The sequence below is a fragment of the Sapajus apella genome, unplaced genomic scaffold (genome assembly GCF_009761245.1).
Source record: "Sapajus apella isolate SASKATOON/1434 unplaced genomic scaffold, GSC_monkey_1.0 scaffold15, whole genome shotgun sequence".
Taxonomy (NCBI): domain Eukaryota; kingdom Metazoa; phylum Chordata; class Mammalia; order Primates; family Cebidae; genus Sapajus; species Sapajus apella.
In genome coordinates this window covers 17,975,085-18,001,397 of record NW_022436955.1, presented here as the reverse complement: position 1 = coordinate 18,001,397, position 26,313 = coordinate 17,975,085, and the positions used below count along the sequence as shown (strand labels likewise).

The window sequence follows — 26,313 nt, the reverse complement described above, 5'->3', positions numbered from 1 at the left end:
AAAAAAAAAAAAAAAAAAAAACGTGGCTGGGCGCAGTGGCTCATTCCTGTAATCCCAGCACTTTGGGAGGCTAAGGCAGTCAAATCACCAGAGGTCATGAGTTCGAGACCAGCTTGGCCAACATGGTGAAACCCTGTCTACTAAAAATACAAAAATTAGCCAGGGGTGATGGCGGGCGCCTGTAATCCCAGCTACTCGGGAGACTGAGGCAGGAGAATCACTTGAACCCAGGAGGTAGAGGTTGCAGTGAGCCAAGATCTCGCCACTGCACTCCAGCCTGGGCCACAGGGCAAGACTTCATCTCAAAAAAAAAAAAAAAGAAAAGAAAAGAAAGAAAGAAAGAAAAGAAAATCTGGGTGATGTCAGTGAAAATGGCAGAGTAAGGAACACAGAGAATTACCTCCATAAAAGCAGTGAAACAGCTGGCAGAAATTTGTCAGAATCAACTTTTTCATAATTCGGAAAACAAACCAAATGCTTATAGCAATCCAGGGAATGATTATTAAAGAAAAACAGCTGCATCTCAGTGAGCTCTGTGGCATTCCTTATTCTTGTCCCCTTTTCCAGCTCCTTGGTAGTCTTGAAAACCAACTGCCTGTAATCTTAGTAAAAACCAACAGCCTGGCAGGCACCAGAGGAAGCAAAATGGGATTGGAGTACCTTCAAAGCCTCATTCCCAGAGAATTATCCTTATGTCACCTGTTTGGTGGTTCTTTGGAAAACCCTGCCTGCAAGACTACTCCTGACTCAGAGCAATGCCGAGTGTGAAAAGCCTAATTATCTTCCCTGGGGCCTGCCTGAGGTAATGGATATTCAGTGGGACAAACAATAGACTAACCAATAAGAGGGGAAGGAAAAGCTAGGAATGAGATCAATTCAGCCATATCTTCAGGCTCCACTTCTAAGTCTAGCTCTCTTGCTCTTACAGCTGCATTACTTCTTCAATTGAAGTCTTGAGCCCCTCAAAGTCATCCATAAGCGTTGACATCACCTTCTTTTAAATCCCTGTTTATGTTGATATTTTGGCCTCTTCCCATGAATCATGAAAGTTCTTAGGGGCATCAAGGATGTGGGCGCAGTGGCTATAATCCCAGCACTTTGGGAGGTTGAGGTGGATGGGGCAGATTGCTTGAGCTCAGGAGTTCAAGACCAACCTGGCCAATATGTTGAAACCTTGTCTGTACAAAAAATACAAAAGTTAGCCGGGCATGGTGGTGCATGCCTGTAGTTCAGCTACTTAGGAGATTGAGGTGAAAGGTTCCAGTGAGCCAAAATCATGCCACTGCACTCCAGCCTGGGTGACAGAGCCAGACTGGTGGATACTTTCAAAGTTTTCAGTTTACTTTGTCCAGATCCAGTTGAGGAATCACTGGCAGCTATCATCTTAAATTAAAAAAAATTTTTTTCTTTGAGACAGAGTTTCACCCTTGTTACCCAGGCTGGAGTGCAATGGCGCGATCTCGGCTCACTGCAACCTCCGCCTCCTGGGTTCAGGCAATTCTCCTGCCTCAGCCTCCTGAGTAGCTGGGATTACAGGCACGCGCCACCATGCCCAGCTAATTTTTTGTAGTTTTAGTAGAGACAGGGTTTCACCATGTTGACCAGGATGGTCTTGATCTCTTGACCTCATGATCCACCCGCCTCGGCCTCCCAAAGTGCTGGGATTACAGGCGTGAGCCACCGCGCCCGGCCGTTAAAAAAATTTTTAAAAAGATTTCCCCCACGGCTAAGAGTCGTACTGTAGCAGTAGCAGGAACGGCCACGGGAAACAGATCTCTCGAACACCAAATGAAGGAGGGAGGAGTTTATTCGGCTGGGAGACCAGGCAGTAATTTGTTGAAAACCCAGCTCATCTAACAAAGAAAGGTTCTGCGTTTATATAGGCTTATACTTTAGATGTTACATGTGGAAGAATCTTAGGTTTATAGCTTTGGGTATCACGTATGAAAGGGTTCCGATTTACAGTTTTAGGACTCACATGTGAAAAGGTCTCTGTTTAGTTTCAGGAATCACATATGAAAGGGTTCTGGTTTACAGTTTTAGGACTCATATGTGAAAAGACCTCTGGTTTGATCTTATTTTAAGTAAAAATAGTGTCTTCTAGAGAGTTTCCCCAAGACCAAGCCTGTTATTTTCAGGAAGGAGATTCAGGAGGCGCCAGCTGGCTTGCTCTGTCTTTTATTGAGATGCACAGTGGATGACAGAGGGGGAGGGAATCCCAGATGCCTGGGTCTCCTTCCTCATCCCCCGCTTTGCGACCCTCACCGTTTTATAATATCAATGAGAGGCCTCACTTTCATTCTCACTTTCCAGATTTTCTGAAGAAACTGACTGATAATGTTTCATATAATATACTTGTGATGTCATTTTTTGGCTAACTACAGTAGTGATGAATCTCCTAATTATCTGAAGGAACAGCGGGAGTAGACAAGGGTGTAACAAACACCTACTATTATAACACTTATGATGAGGGTTTTGAATCCTCCCAAGGATGAGAACCAGCCTCCAAATAAGGACTCAGGGTTCATCCATGCCATATCTGTACAGGCACATGTACCAGTTTGGTCATGTCTCGCACAGTATGCTCCACTGCTTGCCCCTGGTCATCTATGTGTAGACAGCGGTTGGTTAGATTGAATTTTCCATAGACTTCTCCTTTGACTGCTAGCAAATAATCTAGGGCCAGCCGGTTCTGATAAATTACATTTCTCATTTGAGTTTTTTTGTTGGGCTAAAAGGGACAGAGCTTTGTCTGTCTCATTAGTGAGTACTTTCAAAACAGCCTGCAACTGGATGATCTGGTTGAGCCTGTAAATAGGGGTCTGGTATCCCATGAGCCATCCTCTGCCCATGTGGCCGGCCCATGATACTTAATAGTTCTCTCCTCCGGTGGTCACTCATTATCTATCCATTCTCCTATCTTTAGGTTTCTTCCACCTGTCTTAACAGATAGTAGGAAGGAAGAGGGCTTAATGATGCCTATGACACAGCTACCTGTCCGTCTCATGGATTACACACCTTATATTGAGTACCATTATATAAGCAGGTTCCCTTCTGTGTCCCTGTACATTTATAAGAACTGTAGGGCAAGAGAATGGCAGTAACTTTTATGCCCTACCTGGTGTACATACTGAGGGCATTCTTTAAAATTAGTTAATGTTCCTACTGTACAAGTCCAAATATTCAGAAGAACAAGTCCCACGATGAATTTCCTCATGCTTCGGCCGTGCGTGGACCAGCCAGCTTCCCGGATGTGGCTGGAGCAAGGCTTGTTGTCCTTTTTAAGGTGATTCTGCAGTCCTTGCCTTGGTCTAAGTCTCAGCTATTGCTGGTTTCTTACACGTTTGTGGTGGATTCAGGCTGGGATTCCCTCTATCTTCACGGCTGTGGGAGTGGTCAGGATCAGGCCTGAGGTCCTTTCCATTGTGGCTTTAGAGGGGCTGTACTCTCGTTCTTTTTCCACATGTGATTGCCTAGTGAGAAAGGGTGAACTGGGGAGAAAAAGGCTTACAGGACATTTGTTATTTACTCAGGTTGAAGTATCTTAAGCAATTCTCCCTAGAGCTGATAACTGGCCTCCTAACTCAATCTCTCCCCACTCCTGAGGAGTTCCTAGGAGTGTCCAGAGTAGGAGAGGGGGCCTGTGATATAAGACTTCATAGGGGAATATCCTGTCTTCCTAGAGGAGGTGCATCTAATTTTGAATAACACCAAGGGAACTGCCTGCACCCACTTTAATCTTGTTTCCTGACACACTTTCCCTAAGCTGTTTTTGATGGTCCGGTTCATTTTTTCCACTTTTCCGGAACTCTGAGGTCGGTAGGCAGCGTGCAGTTTCCAGGTGATACCTAAGGCCGTTGGTGTTTTCTGGACTAAATCCGCCACAAATGCTGGTCCGTTGTCTGATCCGATGCGCAGTGGCAGTCCAAACCTAGGAATAAGATCTTGAAGCAGCACATGGATTACTTCATGGGCCCTTTCAGTCCCACCCAGAGTATGTGCACACCAGGACCAACAAATACTTATGTCCCCCACATTTGGACATTTCAGTAAAGTCTACCTGGAGATCTTTACACGGAGCTGCTCCATAAGCTTGAATGCCAGGGAGAATAGTTGGGACCCTGCCTCACGTTGTGTTGCCAACATGTATTGATGCATCGCTGTGCCACAGCTTTAGCCAAGGCTGATAAGTGTAAGATGTAAAAGTACCGGCCCAGCATCTTTTCAAGTGACTCTTGACCTAAACGAGTGGTCTCATGTATGGCTTGTACAACCGCTGCACAAAGCAGGCCCTGGTATTTGGCAGGCTTACCAATGAGGTCTTTTGGTATTCATTAGAGTCACCGCTGTGTGGGGTGCTTTGATATTTAAATTCTTCCCAGAGTTGAGGCTAGAAACTTTGCCATTTTTCTTTTCTTTTCTTTTCTTTTTTTCTGACAGCATGAAAAGGCTGTGTTAAAATCGGCTAGCCCCAAAGCCAGGGCTGACAGAAGTTTCGCTTTTAGCTTCTGCTCCATTTAAAGGGTATCTTGTCTTCTCCCCTCCCGCCTTTGTCACTCTGTGTAAGGGTTTGGCCAGTACTGTGAAGTTTGGAAATCCACAATTTACAAAACCCACCGCTCCCAGGAACTCTCTCACCTGCCTTTAGTCTCAGGTTCTGTCACTTTGCAAATGGCTTACTTCCTCTCTGCTTCTAGGCTGCATTCCTCCTTCCAGATGGTGAGCCTCAGATATTGCATTTGCTTTTTGGCAAACCTGGGCTTTCCTTTTAGATGCTTTATACCCACAGTCCTCCAGGTGCCGAAGTAAGGCATTTGTTGCACACCCGACTGCCGTGGGGTATCCCAATAGCAGGTTATCAGCATAGGGGGGCAGCATGCAAGCAAGAAACTTCGAGGGGGCGTTCACAGGCTGATGCCTCCCCAGCGATGATGAGAGAGTTTCCGAGCCCCTGGGAAGCTGGGTCCAGGTGTATTGAGTGGTTACACCTCCTTCTGGGTTTCTTCCATTGAAATGCAAATAGCTTTTGACTCTCCAAGGCCAGTCCAATGCTAAGGAGGTATTCTTTAAGTCCAATTAAGTGAACCAACTGTCCGTTGCTGGCAATAATCCCAACTGCGTGTATAAGTTGGGTGCAAAGCTAGGCAAACCCTGCACTATCCTGAGTGATAATATCAGTCCTCTGCTTCTGGCTAGGAAGTCTCCCCCCTCCTTCCCAAGGGACAATGAGAGCCTGGATGACCCCTGACTGAGGCAGTTTTAGCTGCAGGTAGTCTCTTTTGTTGACTAATCAAGGTGGCCCTTGATTTGCACAACGGGTTTTGCCGGAGAAGGGGGGCAGGGGTAATTCATTAAGTACAAGAAAGTCTGTTCTCTTAATACCTTAATAGATTTAACAACACTGGCTTTTTTTTTTTTTTTTTTTTCGATAAGGGGTTACAGGGCTGTTGTCGAGACCATGGGCTCTTTGGGGGCATGTGAGTCCAGCCCGCCTCTCTTTTAGTCCAGTGGCCCTTCCATTAGATTGAACAGAGCCCCTTCACACTCATTTGGATCCTCGTGCTTAGGATCGTCCTGTTCCTCAATTAACTGTGGACATTTTTTCTTCCAGTGTTCTACTTCTCGACAAAATGCACACTGATTGCGTTGCGGGCGCCGGTGGGCAGACTGTGGGGCTTTCCAGGAACCCCCCTTTTCCAGCCCTCTAGGGGGCGCTTCTTTAATAGCGGCAGCTATCAAGACGGCATTTCTCCTGAAGTTCCTCTTCCCTACGATTTTCCCTCTGGCTTACCCCCTCTTGGTTTACAAACACCTGGTTAGCTATTTCCAGCAACTGTGAAGTATTCATGCATGTAAATCCTGTCTGTTTCTGCAATTTTCGTCTAATGTCTTCTGCACACTGACTGACTAATGCCATATTTATTATACGCTGATTTTCCGGGCTCTCAGGATCAAAAAGAGTGTACATGCGGTAAGCTTCACACAGTCTTTCGTAGAATTGGGTAGGGCTTTTTGTTTTCCTTGAAGAACCTCAGAGACTTTATTAATGTTTGTAACCCTCTGTGCCCCTTTTTTTTTAATCCTTCCAGCAAGGCTTCTCTGTACCGGATTAGCCTTTGCATCCCTCCGGGGTGTTTGGATCCCACTGGGGGTCAGCTCCCGGTAACTGGACCCTGACATACTCTTGTGGGTTCTGGTAATCTGCAGGAACATGCTCCTCCAGCCAATTAGAAGTGGCTTGGAGTATTCTCCACCTTTCGTCTGTGTTTTTTCGTCTGTGTTAAAAAGTTGCATAAGCAGCTGATGGCAATCAGCCCAAATGGGGTTATGAGTATGAATACAGGTATTGATCGACTTACCACCTATGCAACTTACGACCGTTCGACTTTACGACCACAATCGCTAGCCACGACTGCTCCACGTCTGGCAGCGCAAATGTTGCCCAGCTGGTTGCAGCAGTGCGGACCAGCTTCCGGCAGCACTACCATCTCCACGTGCACCATTTCAACTGTACTTATAGCCTACTCAGCTTACGACCAAATTGTGTTACCACCGGTCCGCGGTCCCGACCGTGGTCGTAAGTCGAGCACTAGCTGTACTGTAATAGTTTGCAGTAGCTTGGGGTTTCTCGGTATAAGACAGGTTGTTATTTTTCCAATTGATAAGATCAGCCGAGGTGAACGGCAGGTACGTGAAAACACGCCTTTCTACCACATGGCCGTCCTCATCCACTCCCGTGTACCTCTGCTCTCTCAAAGGCATCTACACCCCGGCCTTGGGTCGCAGATGGGCAGCCAGAGGGGAAGTTCCCTCCGGAAAGCAGGCAGCAATGGGCGGAGTTTTTCCACACTCTCTTTTGTCTGCTCTGGAGGATTTAGGGGTGTGCAGCTCTGGTGGGGATGTGGAGGCCTCCGGCCCAGGGGCAGGGAGTCCTTGAGGAGGAGAGGAGGAGGCATTATTGACAAAAACTCTTCTGCCACTGGGTTAACCAAAACCTTGGGAGTCTGCTTTTCTCGGTGGCGAGGGGGATGGTGGTTTCTAGCAGTCTGTCCCTTGGCTACTAAAACAGTCGCTGCCTGCTCTCTTAGCCACTTCGGAGGGTTTAACACTAATTGCAACCACGAGTCTATGTATAGAAATTGATCGAGGTGTTCTAGCTCAAAGTATATAACCTCATGCCTTACTTTGGAGACAAGGGACCTGTCTAGGGTCCCCTCTGGGGGCCAACCTACCCTAAATGCTGGCCAGTCTTCCCTACCTAAAACCCTTAATTTTTCTGGTGTCATAGTTACTTTATAATTCCCACTAAATCCCTTCTTGAAATTTTTCAGCATGGTTTCTAAAGGAGTGGAATGGCTATGGGAGTGACCCATATTAACACTTCAGAGAGACAATTCCCACAGTTAGGAGAGTGTTAGTTCACTCACAGCAGTTCTCGTTCCTGCCTAGCAAGACGCAGCATGGAGCACTCTCCGATTTACATTCACTTCAATCCTCTCACAATGCCCAGAGGCTTCTTCACTCAGCCTTATGTGGCTGTCTTAATTCTTATAAATTGCTTGACGCATGAGGCCCTTCCTAATGGGCTCGATACCTTTCATGACTGTTGAGTGTGGTCAGACACCCCTACACACACAGACACACATCCAATCGCTCTCCTTCCAATTCAAAACCATAAGCAAAAAAGCTTCCAAGGTTAGTTACAGAGAGAGCTACCTTCAAAAGTGCCGATCTGGCACCCGTGGGTGATCAGGCCACACTTCCGCCCAAAATGGGATGGGCTACTTTTCTGGGTTCAATCATACCAAATTCAGTGGTCCAGACTTACCCAAATACTCGTTCCTCCTCAGTGTTCAGCCACTAGGTGGATCTACACTGCAGGGCCTCCCTGCTCCACTCTGGCGAGGCTTTTCCACCTGGCAAATAGGTGCCCGGGAGCGCTCTCAGGATGTGTCACCCCAGCGAGCAGGAGTCCCCCTGCAGGGATGCTCCACAGGGCTAGGCAAACCACCTGAGACTTTTTCCCCCGCCATCTGCTCTCCGAGTCTTGCTTCCCGGCCACCGCACCAAAAATGTAGCAGGAGCGGCCATGGGAAACGGATCTCTCGAGCACCGAATAAAGGAGGGAGGAGTTTATTCGGCTGGGAGACCAGGCAGTAATTTGTCGAAAACCCAGCTCATCTAACAAAGGAAGGTTCCGCGTTTATATAGGCTTATACTTTAGATGTTATACGTGGAAGAATCTTAGGTTTATAGCTTTAGGTATCACATATGAAAGGGTTCCAGTTTACAGTTTTAGGACTCACATGTGAAAAGGTCTCTGTTTATAGTTTCAGGAATCACATATGAAAGAATTCTGGTTTACAGTTTTAGGACTCACATGTGAAAAGGTCTCTGGTTTGATCTTGTTTTAAGTAAAAATAGTGTCTTCCAGAGAGTTTCCCCAAGAACAATCCTGTTATTTTCAGGAAGGAGATTCAGGAGGTGCCAGCTGGCCTGCTCCCTCTTCTATTGAGCTGCACAGTGGATGACAGAGGGGGAGGGAATCCCAGATGCCTGGGTCTCCTTCCTCAATACAACAAAATATTTCTTTCTTTCTTTTTTTTTTTTTTTTGAGATGGAGTTTCACTCTTGTTGCCCAGACTGGAGTGCAATGGTGTGATCTCAGCTCACCACAACCTCTGCCTGCCAGGTTCAAGTGATTCGCCTGCTTCCGCCTCCTCGCCTCCCAAGTAGCTGGGATTACAGGCATGTGCCACCATGCCCAACTCATTTTGTGTATTTCTTAGTAGAGCCAGGGTTTCTCCATGTTGGTCAGGCTGCTCTTGATCTCCCAACCTCAGGTGATCCACTCACTTCGGCCTCCCAGAGTGCTGGGATTATAGGCGTGAGCTACCATGCCGTGCCAAATTTTTTCTTTTCTTTTCTGTTTTTTTTTTTTTTTGAGATGGAGTTTCGCTCTTGTTACCCAGGCTGGAGTGCAATGGCGCGATCTCGGCTCACCGCAACCTCCGCCTCCTGGGTTCAGGCAATTCTCCTGCCTCAGCCTCCTAAGTAGCTGGGATTACAGGCACGCGCCACCATGCCCAGCTAATTTTTTGTATTTTTAGTAGAGACGGGGTTTCACCATGTTGACCAGGATGGTCTCGATCTCTTGACCTCGTGATCCACCCGCCTTGGCCTCCCAAAGTGCTGGGATTACAGGCGTGAGCCACCGCGCCCGGCCTCTTTTCTTTTCTTTCTTTCTTTTTTTTTTTTTTTAAATTTGTGAGACAGGGTCTCACTCCGTTGCCCAGGCTGGAGTACAGTGGTGTAATCATGGCTCACTGCAGCCTGAGCTCCCCAGGCACAGGTGATCCTGCCTCAGCCAAGGAAGTAACTGGGACTAAAGGCACAAGCCACCACATCTAGCTGTTTTTTTCTGTTTTTTTAGAGATGGTGTTTCATTAAAGTACTGAGGTGACAGGCATGAGCCACTGTGCCTAGCCTTATTTCTTAAAGGATAAAACTTGAAAGTTGGGCTGCAGAATAGATATTATGTTAACAGACATGAAAATAACAATCACCTTCAGAACTCTTGGTTTACTGGGTGCATTGTCAATGAGCAGTAACATGTTTAAAGGAATCCTTTTTTCTGAATAGTAGGTCTCAACAGTGGGCTTAAAATACTCAGTGAATACTCAGTAAGACATGCTGTAAATAGATAAGCTGTTATCCAGGCTTTGTGGCTCCATTTATAGAGCACAGACAGAATAAGTTTAGCATAATTTTCAAGGGACCCTAGGATTTTCAGAACAGTAAAAGAGCATTGGCTTCAGCTTACGTCACCAGCAGCATTAGCCCCTAACAAGAGAGTTGGCCTGTCCTTTGAGTCTTGAAGCCAGCCATTGACTTCTCTCTAGCTGCGACAGTCCTAGATGGCATCATCTTCCAATAGAAGGCTGTTTCATCTACATTGAGAATCTGTTTAGTGTAGACACTTTCATCATTTGTCTTAGCTAGATCTTCTGGATAACTTGGTACAGTTTCTGTGTTAGCACTTGCTGTTACCTCTTGTACTTTTATTTTATGGAGACAGTTTCTTTCCTTAAATCTCATGATCCAGCTTCTGCTTGCTTCCTACTTTTCACCTGCAGTTCCTCAGTTCTCTCAGCTTTCGTAGAATTAAAGAGAGTTGGGGCCTTGCTCTGGATTAGGGATTGGCTTAAGGGAATGTTGTAGCTGGTTGGATTTTCTATCCAAACCACTAGAACTGTCTCCATATCAGCAATAAGGCTGTCTTATCCTTCATGTATTCACTGTTGTAACACTTAATTTTCTTCAGGATCTTTTCCTTTGCATTCACAACTTGGCTGTTTGGTGCAAGAGGCCTGGCTTCTGGCCTATCTCAGCTTTTGACATGCCTTTCTCACTAAGCTTAATCACTTCATCTTAGTGATTTAAAGTGAGAGATACCTGACTCTTCCCTTAATTTGAACACTTAGAGGCCATGGTAGGGTTGTTCATTGGGCTAATTTCAGTATTGTTTTGTCTCAGGGAATAGGGAAGCCCAAGGAGAAGGAGAGAGACAGGGAAATGGCTGGTTGGTGGAGCAGTCAGCATGCACAACATTTACTGATTAAGTTCATCTTATATGGGTGTGATTCTTGGCACACCAAAATAATTTTAAAATAGTAAGGCAAAGAAAACTGACCTCATGTCACCACAACAGATATAATAATTATGCAAAAGATTGAAGTATTACAGGAACTACCAAAATATGACAGACAAAAGTGAACACATGCTATTGGAAAAAAGGGCATCAATAGATTTGCTTAGTGTAGAATGACCACAAACCTTCAATTTGTATGAAACGCGCTATCTGCAGAGTGCAAAATAAAGGACAATAAATTAGGTATGTCTATATACTTTTGAAATACATTAGTATTAATCCAAACTAGATCATTATAAATGAAGGTATTAATTGTAATCTCAAGTACAGTTGCTAAGAAAACTTTAAAATATGTAGCAAAAATTGACAAGACACTTAAAATGGCATACTAGGAAATATTTAACCCAAAAAGGCAGTAATGGAAGAATAGAGGAACAACAAACACATAAAACAGAAAACAAGCCAGGCGCAGGAACGATTATAGGCTCATGACTGTAATCTCAGCACTTTGGGAGGCCAAGGTGTGTGGATCACAAGGTCAGGAGTTCAAGGCCAGTCTGGCCAACATAGTGAAACCCTGTCTCTACTAAAAATACAAATTAGCCAGATGTGGTGGTGTGTGCCTGTAATCCCAGCTACTTAGGAGGCTGAGGCAGGAGAATTGCACGAACCCAGGAGGTGGAGGTTGCACTGAGCGAAGATCAAGCCATTGCACTCAAGCCCAGGTAACAGTGCAAGACTCTTTCTCCAAAAAAAAAAAAAAAAAAAACAAACCAATGGCAACATGGCAGGTAAATTCTTTCCAGTAATTATGTTAAATGTACTTGGATAAACATTCTAATCAAAAGGCATAAATCAGCAGCATGATTTTTTTTTAAGTGACCCAACTAAATGCTGTCAACAGGACACACTTTATATTCACAGATATTAATAGGTTGAAAATAAAAGGGTAGAATAATATATACTATGCAAACAATAATCAGAAGAGAGCTAGGGTTGCTATAGTAATACAGATTGTAGGATAAAAGTTGTTATGAGTCAAAGAAGGACATTATATGGTAAAAGTCTCAATCTGTCTACAAGATATAACAGTTAAAAACCTGTGGCTGGACACCATGGCTCATGCCTGTAATCCCAGCACTTTGGGAGGACGAGGCAGGTGGATCACTGGAGGTCAGGAGTTTGAGGACCAGCCTGGCCAATGTGGTAAAACACCGTCTCTACTAAAAATACAAAAATTAGCTAGGCGTGGTGGCACATGCCTGTAATTCCAGCTTCTCAGGAGGCTGAGGCACAAGAATTGCTTGAACCTGGAGGGGCGGAGGTTGCAGTGAGCCGAGATTGCGCCACTACACTCCAACCTGGGCAACAGAGCGGGACTCTCTCTCAAAAAAATAAGTAAACCCTTTAGTGCATCTAACAACAGAGCCCCTATAGGGGCTGACAAAATTGAGGGGAGAAATGGGCAGTTCATTAATAATACTAGGGGACGTCAGTACTCACTCAGTACTCCACTTTTTTCCTTTATTTTATTTATTTATATTTTTGAGACTGTCTCTTAATCTATCACCCAGGCTGAAGTACAGTGGCACAGTCTCTGTTCACTGCAACCTCCCTCTTCTGGGTCCAAGCAATTCTCCTGCCTCAACCTCCCGAGTAGCTGGGACTACAGGCATGCGCCATCACACCCAGGTTAATTTTTGTATTTTTAGTAGAGAGGGGGTTTCACCATATTGGCCAGGCTGGTCTTGAACTCCTTATCTCAAGTGATTCACCTGCCTTGGCCTCCAAAAGTGCTGGGCTTACAGGCATGAACCACTGGGTCCAGCCAGTATTCCACTATCAATATTGAGTAGAACACCTAGACAGAAAATTAAGGAACTGGAAGACTTGAATAATAGTGTCAAACTATGAAACCAATTAGGTCTAATAGACATTTATAGAACATTCCACCTAACAGCAGCAGAATACACCTACTTCTCAAGTACACATGAAACGTTCTCCAGAATAGATCATATGTTAGGCCATAAAACAAACCTCAATAAATTTAAAAGGATTGAAGTTATATGAAGTAGGCCGGGCACAGTGGCTCATACCTATAATTCTAGCGCTTTAAGAGGCTGAGGCGGGAGGATCACTTGGGCTCAGGTATTCCGAGACAAGCCTGGGCAACCTAGTGAGACCTTATCTCTACTGAAGAAAAAAAAACGGTAAGCATGGTGCCACATCCCTGTAGTCTCAGCTACTCAGGAAGCTGAGGTAGGAGGATCACTTGAGCCCAAGAGGTTGAGGCTGTAGTGAGCCATGATTCTGTCACTGCACTCCAACCTGGGCAACAGAGTGAGACCCATTCTCAAAAACAAGCAGCAAAAAAGAACTTACATGAAGTATGTCTCTGACCACAGTAGAATAAAATTAGTTATTAGCAACAGAAAGAAATTTGGGGAACTCACAGATATGTGGAAGTTAAATAACACACTCCTAAATAATCAAAAGAAGAACAAGCAAAACCCAACAGAGGCAGGCAGAAGGAAATAATAAAGATTAACATATAAATAAGTGAAATAAAGAATAGAAAAATGAGGGAAAATGAACTAATCAAAAAGTTGGTTCTTCTCAAAGATCAATAAAATTGACAGAGTTTTAGCTAGACTGACCAAGAAAGAGAGAAGACTCAAATTACTAAAATCAAGAATAAGAGAGAGGACATGACTACCAAATAGAAGAAAACTTTTTTTTTTTTTTTTTTTTTTTTTTTTTTTTATTAAGACAGGGCCTTGCTCTGTCTCCCAGGCTGGAGTGCAGTGTGCAGTGGCATGATCACAGCGCCCTGTAGCCTCTATCTTCGAAGCTCAAGCATGCCTCCCCAGTAGCTGCGCTCACAAGTACACACCACCACTCCCAGCTAACTTTTAACTTCTTTTGTAGAGTTAGCATCTCCCTATGTTGCCCAGACTGATCTCGAATTCCTGGGCTTAAGCCATCCCTTCCCGAGTGCTGAAATTATAGATGTCAGCCGCCTTGCCCTCCCAGAAAATAATAAGGGGAAAAAATATATATATATTCTAAACAAGGTCGCACTCTGTCACCTGTGCTGGAATGCAGTGGCGTGGTCACAACTCACTGCAGCCTCAACCTCTTAGGCTCAGGCGATCTTCTTATGTTAGCCTCCTGAGGAGCTTTGACCGCAGGCACATGCCACCACACTCAGCCTCCCTGATAAATTCTATCAAACGTTTAAAGAAGTATAATAGTAACACCAATACTTGATAAACTTTCAAAAAATATGGAGGGAACTTTTTTTTTTTTTTCTGAGATAGAGTCTTGCTCTGTTGCCAGACTGGAGTCCAGTGGCGCGATCTTGGCTCACTGCAACCCCTGCTTCCTGGGTTCAAGCTATTCTCCTGCCTCAGCCTCCTGAATAGCTGAGGGATTACAGGTGCACGCCACCACACTAATTTTTGTTTTTTCAGTAGAGATGAGGTTTCACCATGTTGGTCAGGCTAGTCTCTTAACTCCTGACCACATGATCCACCCTACCTCGGCCTCCCACAGTGCTGGGATTACAGGCATGAGCCACTACCTGGCCACAGGAACATTTCTTAACTGATGCTTTCAGGCCAATTTGTTTTAGGAAAGCAAGGTGGGTTCAACATACACAAAAACGGTTGAGGGAAATACTAATACAATAAAGGGGAAAAATGAACATCTCAGTAGAAACAGAAAAAGCATTTAACAAAATCTAAAACCTTTTTATGTTGAGTAAAAGCATTCAACAAACTAGAAGTAGAAGGGAACTTAACCCTATAAAGGGCATCAGTGAGGAACCTGCAACTAACATAATAAAAGGTCAAAGACTGAAAGCTTTACCCCTAAGATGAGAAACAAGGCAAAGATGTCCGTTTTTGCCACTTCTACTCAACATTATACTGGAGGTGCTAGCCAGGGCTTTTAGGCAAGAAAAAGACATAAAAGACATTCAGATTGAAAGGGAAGAATTAAAATTATTGTTAAGTGACATTATTTTGTATTTGTCATCAAGTTGTGAAAGAAGCCAGATGCAAAAGGCCACATATATTATACACTGCATATGAAATATCCAGCATAGGCAAATCCATGAGACAAAGTAGATTAGTGACTCCCAAGGGCCCAGGAAGAGGAGGAGAGGGAAATGACTGCTTATGGATACAGGGTTCCTTTTATGTGTAACAAAAATGTTTTGGAACCAGATAATGATTATGCTTATGATTACATAACCTAAAACCACTGAATTGTACACTTTTAAATTGTGGATTTTATAGTATATTAATTATATCTCAATTTCCAAAAAAGAAAAGCAATTTGCTTTTTCTTATTTTGGTTTATTGACATTTCTGTTTTAAAAGGGCAAAAAAAAAAATCTCCTGTGTATTGAGTTGGACACTGAGTAGTGTTTCTTTTGTTCTAGTTAGCATTCAGTCATCTTTTTTTTTTTTAGTAGAAATTCCTAAGTCATCAATAAATTGCAGCCAAACTACTAGAAATAAAAATTTTTCTGTGTAAGCAGTCCCCAACAATGTTTCTGGGTAATAGTATTTTATTTAGTGTCATAATTATTAAAATTATAGTAGGTCACCTGTCAGTTAAATTTAGTAATTTTTACTGAGGTGGTATGTTTTAAAGTTTGGAATGCCCTTCTATTAAAAAAAAAAAAATTTTTTCCCCCAAGACAATCTCATTCTGTCGCCCAGGCTGGAGTGCAGTGGCGCCGTTTCAGCTCCCTACAACCTCCACCTCCTGGGTTCAAGCAATTCTCCTGCCTCATCCTCCTGAGTGGCTGGAATTACAGGTGTGTGCCACCATGCCTGGCTAATTTTTGTATTTTTAGTAGAGATGGGGTTTCACAATGTTGGCCAGACTGATCTTGAACTTCTGACCTCATGATCCGCCCACCTTGGCCTCCCACAGTGCTGGGATTACAGGGATGAGCCAGTGTGCCCAGCCTTAAAAACATTTTTTTTTTAATAGACATGGCATCTTGCTATGTTAGCCAGACTGGCCTCAAACTTCTGACCTCAAGCAGTCCTCCTGCCTTGGCCTCCCAAAGTGCTGGGATTACAGGTGTGAGCCACAACACAATTTTTTTTTCTTATTTTATTATTTCTTTGAAAATGGAGTCTCACTCTGCCACCCAAGCTGGAGTGCAGTGGCATAGTCATAGCTTACTCACCGTGGCCTCAAACCCCCAGGCTCAAATGATCCTCCTGCCTCAGCCTCCTGAGTTTTTTTGGATGTTGTTGTTGAGACAGGGTCTCACTCTGTCACCCAGGCTGGAGTATAGGCGCCATCATGACTCTCTGCAGCGTCAGTCTCCCAGGCCCAAGCAATCCTCCCACGTTGGCCTCCCAAGTAGCTGAAACTACAGGTGCACGCCACCATGCCTGGCTATACTGTTTATTTTTTGTAGAGATGGGGTTTCACCATGTTAGCCAAGCTGGTCTCGAACTCCTGACCACAAATGATCCACCTGCCTCGGCCTCCCAAAGTGCTAGGATTACAGACATGAGCCACTGAACCTGGCCTAATGTCTGTCTGTCTGTGTGTGTGTGTGTGTGTGTGTGTGTGTGTGTGTCCCTAGATCTTTCCTCAGGAACTCTTTTTAATATAAAGTTTCATTGATTTGGCTGGGTGCGGTGGCTCACACCTGTAATCCCAGCACTTTGGGAGGCCGAGGCAGGTGGATCATTTGTGGTCAGGAGTTCGAGACCAGCTTGGCTAACAGAGTAAAACCCTGTCTCTACTAAATATAAAGTTTGATTAATTCTGTGACACAAGTGGCCTCAAACTCCTTGGCTCAAGCTGGAGTGTGATTTGTTATTCCAGGAGTTAGGGAAACTGAGGTACTGCAGTGGTTATTTTAAACTCTGCCAGCCAAGATAGATTTGGAGTGTTAGATTTGGCCCCAGCTCTTCTCATCATCCTAAGTTATTTTTTTGAGTCAAATTACGTTTTTTATCTTAAACTAGCATTATTTAAATTTTAAAAGAAAAATACTGTCCTAAAATGAAAGGTGAAGAAATCACAGAATCCAGACCCTGTACTGTATTCCAAAATACCTTGGTCTAGGTGACTGCAGTAGCAAAATCACATGAGGTCTTATTTGAGCAACAAGGCCCTTTTTCTTCTTGTTCACCTCTCTTTTCAGCTACCCAGTACCAGCATACAGATTGCTGAGTTGTGTCCTTTAAAGATATTGACAATATGGCCAGATGCCAGTGAAATAGAATTAGCTTTTAACAGAAGGATCAAGCTCCTATGTGGGCTAATGTAGCAGTGGTTGAGTGGTAAATGATAATATCCAGGAGGCCAGTCTCCACTTATCTGCTATTCCTGTTCAGCTTTCAAAGGCACCATTTAATGGCCTGGAGATGGGTTGAAGTGATAGGATTTACTTCAAATCACTGTAGATTGTTTTTGTGATGATAGTTCATTGTACTGTAATTCTATTGTCTTCCTCTGTACATAGGTTGAGAGCACCATTGGATGCTTACTTTCAGGTGAGCAGGACCCAGCCTGACTTGCCAGCTACCACTTACAATTCAGAGACTAGGAATCCTGTGTCTGAAGACTTGCAGATGTCTAGTAGTTCTGATTCTGACAGTGACAGCTCTACAGAGTATGGAGAGGTTGTTGACCAGACAGAGGAATCTGGAGCTGTCATTTCAGAAGGTCAGTATTTTATCCAGGTTTGGACTCAGAAGTCTAACATCCAGGAAGCTTAAACTTCAGAAGGCTAGAAGCTCTAGATTTGTGCTTTAACACTTTCCCTTTTCTCCCCTAAATGTTGTGGATTCCTGTTTTATAGTATAGAGCCTTCACTGGCCATAATATAGAGAGGATTTGATCTGACTTACAGCTCAGTGTAATTTGTGACCCAGTGAGTCAGTCACTTTGTAATGGCATTTTATATTCTCTTTCGCTTTTTTAGACATCTGAGAAAATAGATTTGTTTTTTTCTTTTTCTTTTATTTTTTGACAAGGTCTGGCTCTGTTGCGCAGTGACAACTAGAGTGCAATGACAACAATCTCGGCTTACTGCAACCTCTTCCCTTAGGCTCAACCCATCCTTCCACCTCAGCCTCCCAAGTAGCTGGGACTACAGGCACACATAACCACACTGGCTAATGTTTTAAATTTTCTGTAGAGACAGGGTTTTTCCATGTTGCCCCAGCTGGTAATAAACTCCTGAGCTCAAGATATCCACCTACCTCAGCTTCCCAAAGTGCTGGGATTACAGACAGGAGCCACTGCACCCAGCCTAGATTCTTTATTTCAGAGAAGTTTTGTTAATTCAGCCCCCTGTCTAGGCTGACACTTTCGAGTCCTAGTATGTTAGGTGTTATGCAAGTGGAACTTTATTTAACAGTCATAGGCAGAGACCCCCTAAAGTAGATGTCCTGCTTACATGAAAAACTTTCTAATCCCCAGAGGGTGCTCTTTCAGTATATTTTCCCACTGAAAGAATATTCTTGGATTATGAGTTGAAATATAATAAATCTATAAGTTCATATTTATATAATTTTCCAAAACCTCATTTGTCATTATCATAAGTTGTTAGAACCTCAACTCATTACTCCAAAAACTAGTAAATAATCAAGAATATGCTAATATTTTGACTTCCTGTATAAACTGTATTTAGGACAACCAGAGAGTTGATGAAGTATATTTTTTTTGTTGTTTTTTATTTATTTGTTTTTTTGAGACAGGGTTTCATTCTGTCCCCAGGTTGGAGTGCAGTGGCATGATCACAGCTCACTGCAGCCTTGACCTCCCATGCTGAAGCAATCCTCCCACCTCAGCTGACTGACTAGATAGGACTATATGTACGTGCCACCATACCTGGCTAATTTTTTGTAGGGATGGGGTCTCCCTATGTTGCCCAGGCTTGAAAGTTTTCTTAAATAAAAAATTTCAGCTGACTGCAGCAGAAGCGATAGAAAAGTCATCATTTTGTGACTCCTGATTAAATGATATATCTAGGCACAGATCATCAGTGGATCCTAAAACCAGTAGGTTGCAGGATTGATGGGATTCTTTTTAATACAGGGACCAGGATGATAGCACCTGAACCCATTGGTCAATCTTAGCATCTCAAAAAAATAGGACAAGACCATATGTGCCTCTTAATGTGCTATAATCTGAAATACTCATGCCACTTAGGAAGTACTGTACATACACACACACCAGCCCCCCACCCCCACAGCCAAAAAAAAAGCCCTGAATCTACTCAAGACTCTTTTCCAATAACCAGTTTGCATAGTCTGTAGAAAAAGGGGTGGAGGAATGAGGTAAATAATACCTCAGAGATGTTGTCAATCATTTACATTAAAAATGTAGAATGTTTTACAAATGGAACATCTTTCTAGATCTAAATGTATATGGAAATTTAACATCTTGTAAAGGGAATATCTCAAATCAGTGGGGATAATTTTTAATGTTTTATATAACAGTAAACCAGCATAGTATATGATTCCACTTATATAAAATGTCCAGAAAAGGCAAGTCTAAAGAGACAAGATTAGTGGTTGCCTGGGTCTACAGGTACAAGTGTGAAGTGACTCTACATGGGCATAAAGGATCTTTGTGGGCTGACAGAAATTGGGTTATGGTGCTGGTTGCACAATGCTAAATATATTGTATGTAAAAGTTAAACAATTTCAAGCCGGCCATGGTGGCTCACACCTGTAATCCCAGCACTTTAGGAGACAGGCGGGCAGATCACGAGATCAAGAGATCGAGACCATTCTGGCCAACATGGTGAAACCCCACCACTACTAAAAATACACAAGTTAGCTAGGCATGGTAGCGTGCGCCTGTAGTCCCAGCTACTTGGGAGGCTGAGGCAGGACAATCGCTTGAACCTGGGAAGCGGAGGTTTCAGTGACCCAAGATCGCATCACTGCACTCCAGCCTGGTGACAGTGAGACTGCATCTCAAAAAAATAATAATAATTTTAAAAAGTTAAACAATTTCATGAAGAAGCAGTCAGCCAAATCCAGGATGTATAGGATATTTCATTAGACAAATTATCTGACAAATCATTGACAGAGAGGGAAAAAAATGGGTGAGGGGGAATTGTAATAGAATGAAAAAGACTTAAGAGACATAAGTTATATCTCTTTATGGGTACCTTTTTTGGATTCTGATTGGAATAAATCTTTAGAAAGCAGCTTTAGGCTGGGCGCGGTGGCTCACGCCTGTAATCCCAGTACTTTGGGAGGCTGAGGCGGGTGGATCACGAGGTCAAGAGATCGAGACCATCCTGGTCAACATGGTGAAACCCCGTCTCTACTAAAAATACAAAAAATCAGCTGGGCATGGTGGCGCATGCCTGTAATCCCAGTTACTCAGGAGGCTGAGGCAGGAGAATTGCCTGAACCCAGGACGCGGAGGTTGCGGTGGGCCGAGATCGCGCCATTGCACTCCAGCCTGGGTAACGAGTGAAATTCCGTCTCAAAAAAAAAAAAAAAAGAAAGAAAAAAAGCAGCTTTAAAAATGTTGATATGGATGCCTGGTTATTCCGTGGTATTGGCGGACTATTGTTAGGTATAATAATTACACAGTGTGTATGTTAAGAAAAAGAATTTTTATCAGTGTTTGCAGAAGTTGTTGCAAGTGCAATGACATTTTAAGGTTTGTTAAGTATTCCAACCAAAAGAAAATAATGGAATGAGGGCTGAGGTGGAACAAGATTGGCAAAATGTTGATTATTTTTTCAATTGAGTGATGGGTACTTGTGGCCTACCTATACTGTTCTGTCTACTTTTATGTATGTTTGAAAATATCCAAAATAAATTTTTAAAAATAAATTCACTGATGGTACCTGGAGAAATTGTCATCTCTTTTGCAGGAGCACTGTTAGTTAGAAATGGGAAGCTGTAGTGAGTCAGGCTCTTTCTTGCTATCTTCTCCTACCTGACATATCTTATTTTGTATTTTCCCTATCCTGTCATTTTTGGAAATGACTTGGCAGAGCAACTAGCAGGTGTCTCAGCAGAGCAAGAAGTTACATCTGTCAATGGAGATGAAACCCTCCCCAAACAGGTAACATGAACATCATTTTATTTTATTTTTTATTTTTTTAAATTTTATTTGAGACTGGGTCTTACTCTCACCCAGGCTGTAGTTCAGTGGTGTAGTCATAACTCACTCTAGCCTCAAACTCCTAGGCTCAAAAGATCCTCCCACTTCAGCCACCTGAATAACTGAAACTACAGATAATACCACCATACTCAGCTAAATTTTTTATTTGTCGTAGAGGCAGGGTCTCATTATGTTACCCAGCTGGTTTAGAACTCCTGGGCTCTAGAGGTCCACCTGCCTCAGTCTCCCAAAGCATCGAGATTATAGGCATGAATCACCATGCCCAACCTGAATATCCTTTTAAATAAAAGGTTTGGGTTTTTGGCCTGGCACGGTGGCTTACACCTGTAATCCCAGCACTTTGGGAGGCCAAGGTGATCACATGAAGTTCGGAGTTCGAGACCAGTCTGGCCAACATGGCAAAACTTGTCTCTACTTAAAAAAAAAAAAAAAAAAAAAAAGGAGGGGCTGCAGTTAAAATGGGAAACTTGCTGGCTTTGTGGGGAAGAGGTCCAGGTGTGTATCCTAACCCAGTTACTCATTATTTGTGTGACTGCTTTCTCTTAGATTTAAAAATGGGGAGGGAGTAGTATTGAGGATAACCTGTCCCATCTGGCCAACAAGGTTAAGTATCAGTTGAAAAAATGTAAATGTGCTTTATAAATTATCAAGCACATCAGCTGGGTGTGGTGGCACACACCTGTAGTCCCAGCTACTTAGGGAGGCTGAAGCAATCCTGCTTCAGCCTGGGAGGTCAAGGCTTCAATGAGCCATGATTGCACCACTGCACTCCAGCACAACAGAGTGGGACCCTGTCTCAAAAAATTAAAATTAAAAAAAAACTATCAGGCAGAATATGATTAGTAGGTGATAATTTTTAGTTTTAAAAATAATGGGTCAGATGCAGTGGCTCACACCTATAATCCCAGCACTGTGGGAGGCCAAGGCAGGCTGATCATCTGAAATCAGGAGTTCGAGACCAGCCTGGTCAATGTGGCAAAACCCGTCTCTACTAAAAATACAAAAATTAGCTGGGTGTGGTGGCTGGTGCCTGTAATCCCAGCTACTTAGCAGGCTGAGGTAGGAGAATTGCTTGAATCTGGGAGGCGGAGGTTGCAGTGAGCCAAGAAAGCGCCAGTGCACTCCAGCCTGGGAGATTGAGCAAGACATCATCTCAAAATAATAATAATAATAATGGCCGGGTGCAGTGGCTCACACCTGTAATCCTAGGACTTTGGGAAGCCAAGGTGGGTGGATCACCTGGGGGTCAGGAGTTCAATACAAGCCTGGCCAACATGGTGAAACCCTGACTCTACTAAAAATGCCAAAATTATTCATGTGTGGTGGCATGTGTCTGTAGTCCCAGCTACTCAGGAAGCTGAGGCAGGAGAATCACTTGAACCCAGGAAGCAGAGGTTGCAATCAGCCGAGATCATGCCACTGCACTCCAGCCTGGGTCACAGAGCGAGACTCCATCTCAAAAAAATAATAATAATACCTATATATCATTGTCCTCAATATGAGTTATTGACATCTGCTGTGAATTCTGCCAATCTCAAAACATCATTTATCTACTCTTTGCATATTTCTATATGCTCTTTGTGTTTTTATTTGAGTCTGGCTCATTTTTCCCAGCTTATTACATCTTAGCTTTCTGTTATCAGCACATAAAGTTGTATCTTGTTCTTATTAATAGCTGCATGGCATTCCATCATACAAATAAATTTTGAGTTAATTCTTCCCTTATCATGTAAAGCATGGTTGGTGTATGGTGGCACACGCCTGTGTTTTCTTAACTACTTGGGAGGATAATACTTTTTTTTTTTTCCAGATATATATCATGCTACACTGAACTTTTTTTTTTTTTTTGAAACAGGGTCTCTTTCTGTCCCCCATGCTGGAGTGCCAGTCATAGCTCACTGCAGCCTCAATCTCAATCTCCAGGGCCCAGGTGTTGCTGTTACCTCAGCCCCCTGACTACTTGGGACTTCAGGCATGTGCCATCACACATGACTAATTTTTAAAATTTTTAACAGAGACAAGGTCTCGCTGTGTTGCCAGGCTGATTTCAAACTCCTGAGCTCAAGTCATCCTCCTGCCTTGGCCTCTTAAAGTGCTAGGATTATAGGCATGAATCACTGCATTTGGACTTCATGGAACAATCTTTTTTTTTTTTTTTTTTTTTTTTAAATAGAGATGGGGTCTTGCTATGTTGCCCAGGCTGGAGTGCAGCGGCTATTCATAGGCGAGATCCCACTACTGATCAGCACGGGAGTTTTGACCTGCTCCATTTCCGACCATGGTGGGTTCACCCTTCCTTAGGCAACCTGGTGATCCCCCGCTCCCGGGAAGTCACCATATTGATGCCAAACTTAGTGCAGACACCCAATCAGCATAGCACACTCAAGCCTAGAACTCCTAGGCTCAAGCGATCCTCCCACCTCAGCCTCCCAAGTAGCTGGGACTACAGGCACGTGCCACATCGCCCAGCAAAACAATCTTATATAATTGTCTTAGAAAATATTTGTGACTATGATCATGAGATGCATAATAGTTTCAGTCAATGACAGGCCACATGTATGATGGTTGTCTCTTAAGATTATAATACGAGGCCGGGCATAGTGACTCATGCCTGTGATCCCAGCACTTTGGGAGACCAAGGCAGGCAGATCACTTGAGGTCAGGAATTTGAGACCAGCCTGGCCAACATGGCAAAACCCCGTCTCTACTAAAAATAAAAAAACAAAAATTAGCCAGTCATGGTGGTGTGTGCCTGTAATCCCAGCTAGTTTGGAGGCTAAGGCAGGAGAATCACTTGAACCCAGGAGGCGGACTTTGCATTGGGTGGAGGTCACACCACTGCACTCCAGCCTAGGCGACAAAGTGAGACTCTGTCTCAAAAAATATATATATAATATACATGTATAATAATACCACATTTTTATTGTACCTTTTCTGTGTTTAGATATACAAATACTTACCATTGTGCTACAGTTGCCTGCAGTAATTGGCACAGTAACATGCTATACAGGTTTGTGGCCTAAGTTTGTAATAGGTTATACAGCCTAGGTTTGTTTAAATACCTCTGGGATCATTCAGTGACAAAATCGCCTAAGGCTGCATTTCTCAGAATGTATTCCCATTGTCAAGCAATGCATGGTTGTATATCCATGAGATATCTCTAGTAGAGAGATTGCTATGCCAAAGGAAAGATATACGTGTTTTAATTTTCATGGATAATATCCAATGGTGCCACTTTTTATTTAAGGCAACAATATATAAGCATGTCCATATCTCATTTACCCTTAACAGTGCTTGGTGTCATCAGACATGAATTTGTACCAATCTAATAGATGAAAATGTTCTCTTTAATTTACATTTCTTTAAAAGCAAACACTTACCATTGTGTTTTTCTTGTAAGCTGTTTATATGCTTTCTTTGTTCTCTTTTTTTTCCTCCGATACACAGGAGCTAAATATTTTATAGCTGCTATATCTTTATATGGATAGCTGCTTTTCTTTGTTTGAATGAAAGAAAAAATATCCAAGAATTCTTTAAGATCAAAGAGTAGTGTAGTTTTCATAGCTTATATTATATTTTGCCACATTGCATTCTAGAATGACAAGTGATTCATAGGTGTTTCAAGTTTTCTGCAGCACTTTTAATTACATTTGTATCACTTTTTTGCACTTTTGTTCGTTTCTTAGAGTTGTACATCTTCTTCAAGATTGATTTTACATTTTCTCTAATTTGAGTATATTCTGATACCCATCTAGCCATCTTCCCAGAAGTCCAGTCCTCTGCCACCTTCTGCTTCTGTGGATGAAGAAGAAGGGGACACTTGCACAATATGTCTGGAACAGTGGACCAATGCTGGGGACCACCGGCTCTCGGCATTACGCTGTGGCCATCTCTTTGGGTATAGGTGCATTTCCACGTGGCTCAAAGGACAAGTACGAAAATGTCCCCAGGTAAGGACCATAGGTAAGGACACACTAACATGTTAAGTCAGGCAAATTCCTAGAACCACTCTAATTATGTCCTGTTGGATTCTTTAGTGCAACAAGAAAGCCAAGCACAGTGACATTGTTGTTCTTTATGCCCGAACCCTACGCGCTTTGGACACCAGTGAACAGGAGCACATGAAAAGGTAGGTGGTGAGAGTATGCCTGGCTGGAATGTTCCCTTTTGGTTCATTGTAGGCGCATCTGAAAAAGGAGATATGAGTCACTCATAGTGAGGTTTTACTTGACCTGTGACTTGGGATCTCTGGGGATCCTTGGCAGTCTGTCTTATGTTGTTATTTATAATTCAGGCCTGATTATCTTCTGAAGAAAGTCTGCATCATTTGCCTTACATATAGCATTAAACATACAGCATTAAACAAGGATCTGGCACATTACTTAACTGTTGCCGTTTTTGCTTCTCATGTCCGTGAGTCCCCCAGCAGTTCTTGATACAGAAAATTCTTTAAGTGAAGCGTTGTCCATACAGTGCAATAAAAAATTACCAGGATTGGCCGGGCGCGGTGGCTCAAGTCTGTAATCCCAGCACTTTGGGAGGCCGAGGCAGGTGGATCACAAGGTCAAGAGATCAAGACCATCCTGGTCAACATGGTGAAACCCCGTCTCTACTAAAACTACAAAAAATTAGCTGGGCATGGTGGCGCGTGCCTGTAATCCCAGCTACTCAGGAGGCTGAGGCAGGAGAATTGCCTGAACCCAGGAGGCGGAGGTTGCGGTGAGCCGAGATCGCGCCATTGCACTCCAGCCTGGGTAACAAGAGTGAAACTCCGTCTCTCAAAAAAAAAAAAAAAAAAAAAAAAAACCACTCAGTATATGCTTCAAAAATACTAAAGAACATACACACCATTGAGAGAGGTACAGGGACATGGATTCTCTTACACTTTACTGGTTAGGATGTACACAGGCAAAGCCATTTTGAGACGTCCTTGGAAATGTGTCTCAAAGCCTTTGATCTAATAATAATTGCTCAGGCATTTGTTCTAAGGAATCATTAAAGGGTGTGTACAAAAATTTACTTAATGACACTCCATTTAGCATTGTTGAAAATCCAAGGCAAGAGGGTAAGAGTGAACGGTGGTGTGTGCCCGGACAGAATACTTTACAGTGCTGAAGTGTGCGTGTGTTGTCCTGTGAAAGCATGTTAGTAGTATGATCGCATTTTTGTGAACTAGAAAAAGAAAACATGGCTGGTGCAATGGCTGACTCCTGTAATCCAGCACTTTGGGAGACCAAGGTGAAAGGATTGCTTGAGGCCAGGAGTCAAGACCAAACTGGCCAACATAGCGAGATCCTGTCTCTATTTAAAATTATTTTTTAAAGAAAGAAAAAAAAATACTATAGGTAGTCACTGTGTAGATTATTTTAATTTTCTTCATTGTTTTTACTTATTTGTTCCAACCAGTAATCACTTAGAGCATTTTTAAATAATGGAAGATGTATACAGAGAGGAATTTTGTTGAATAGGCAAAATCTATATGTATGGCTATTAATGGGTGATTATATTTAAAAACAATT

At 43.2% G+C, this 26,313-nt stretch overlaps 1 protein-coding gene across 2 annotated transcripts in view; it reads left to right on the top strand.

Moving 5' to 3' along the window:
• Positions 1–26,313, top strand: part of RFWD3 (ring finger and WD repeat domain 3) — a 57,170-nt gene that overhangs the window by 10,315 nt on the left and 20,542 nt on the right. The window contains exons 3-6 of one of the 2 annotated variants that reach the window (XM_032284431.1): positions 17,157–17,359; positions 20,661–20,734; positions 24,550–24,744; positions 24,832–24,923. In XM_032284431.1, coding sequence (XP_032140322.1) covers positions 17,157–17,359; positions 20,661–20,734; positions 24,550–24,744; positions 24,832–24,923 — 564 coding nt within the window. The remainder of the gene's footprint in view (positions 1–17,156; positions 17,360–20,660; positions 20,735–24,549; positions 24,745–24,831; positions 24,924–26,313) is intronic. The other variant, XM_032284432.1, reaches the window with a different exon arrangement.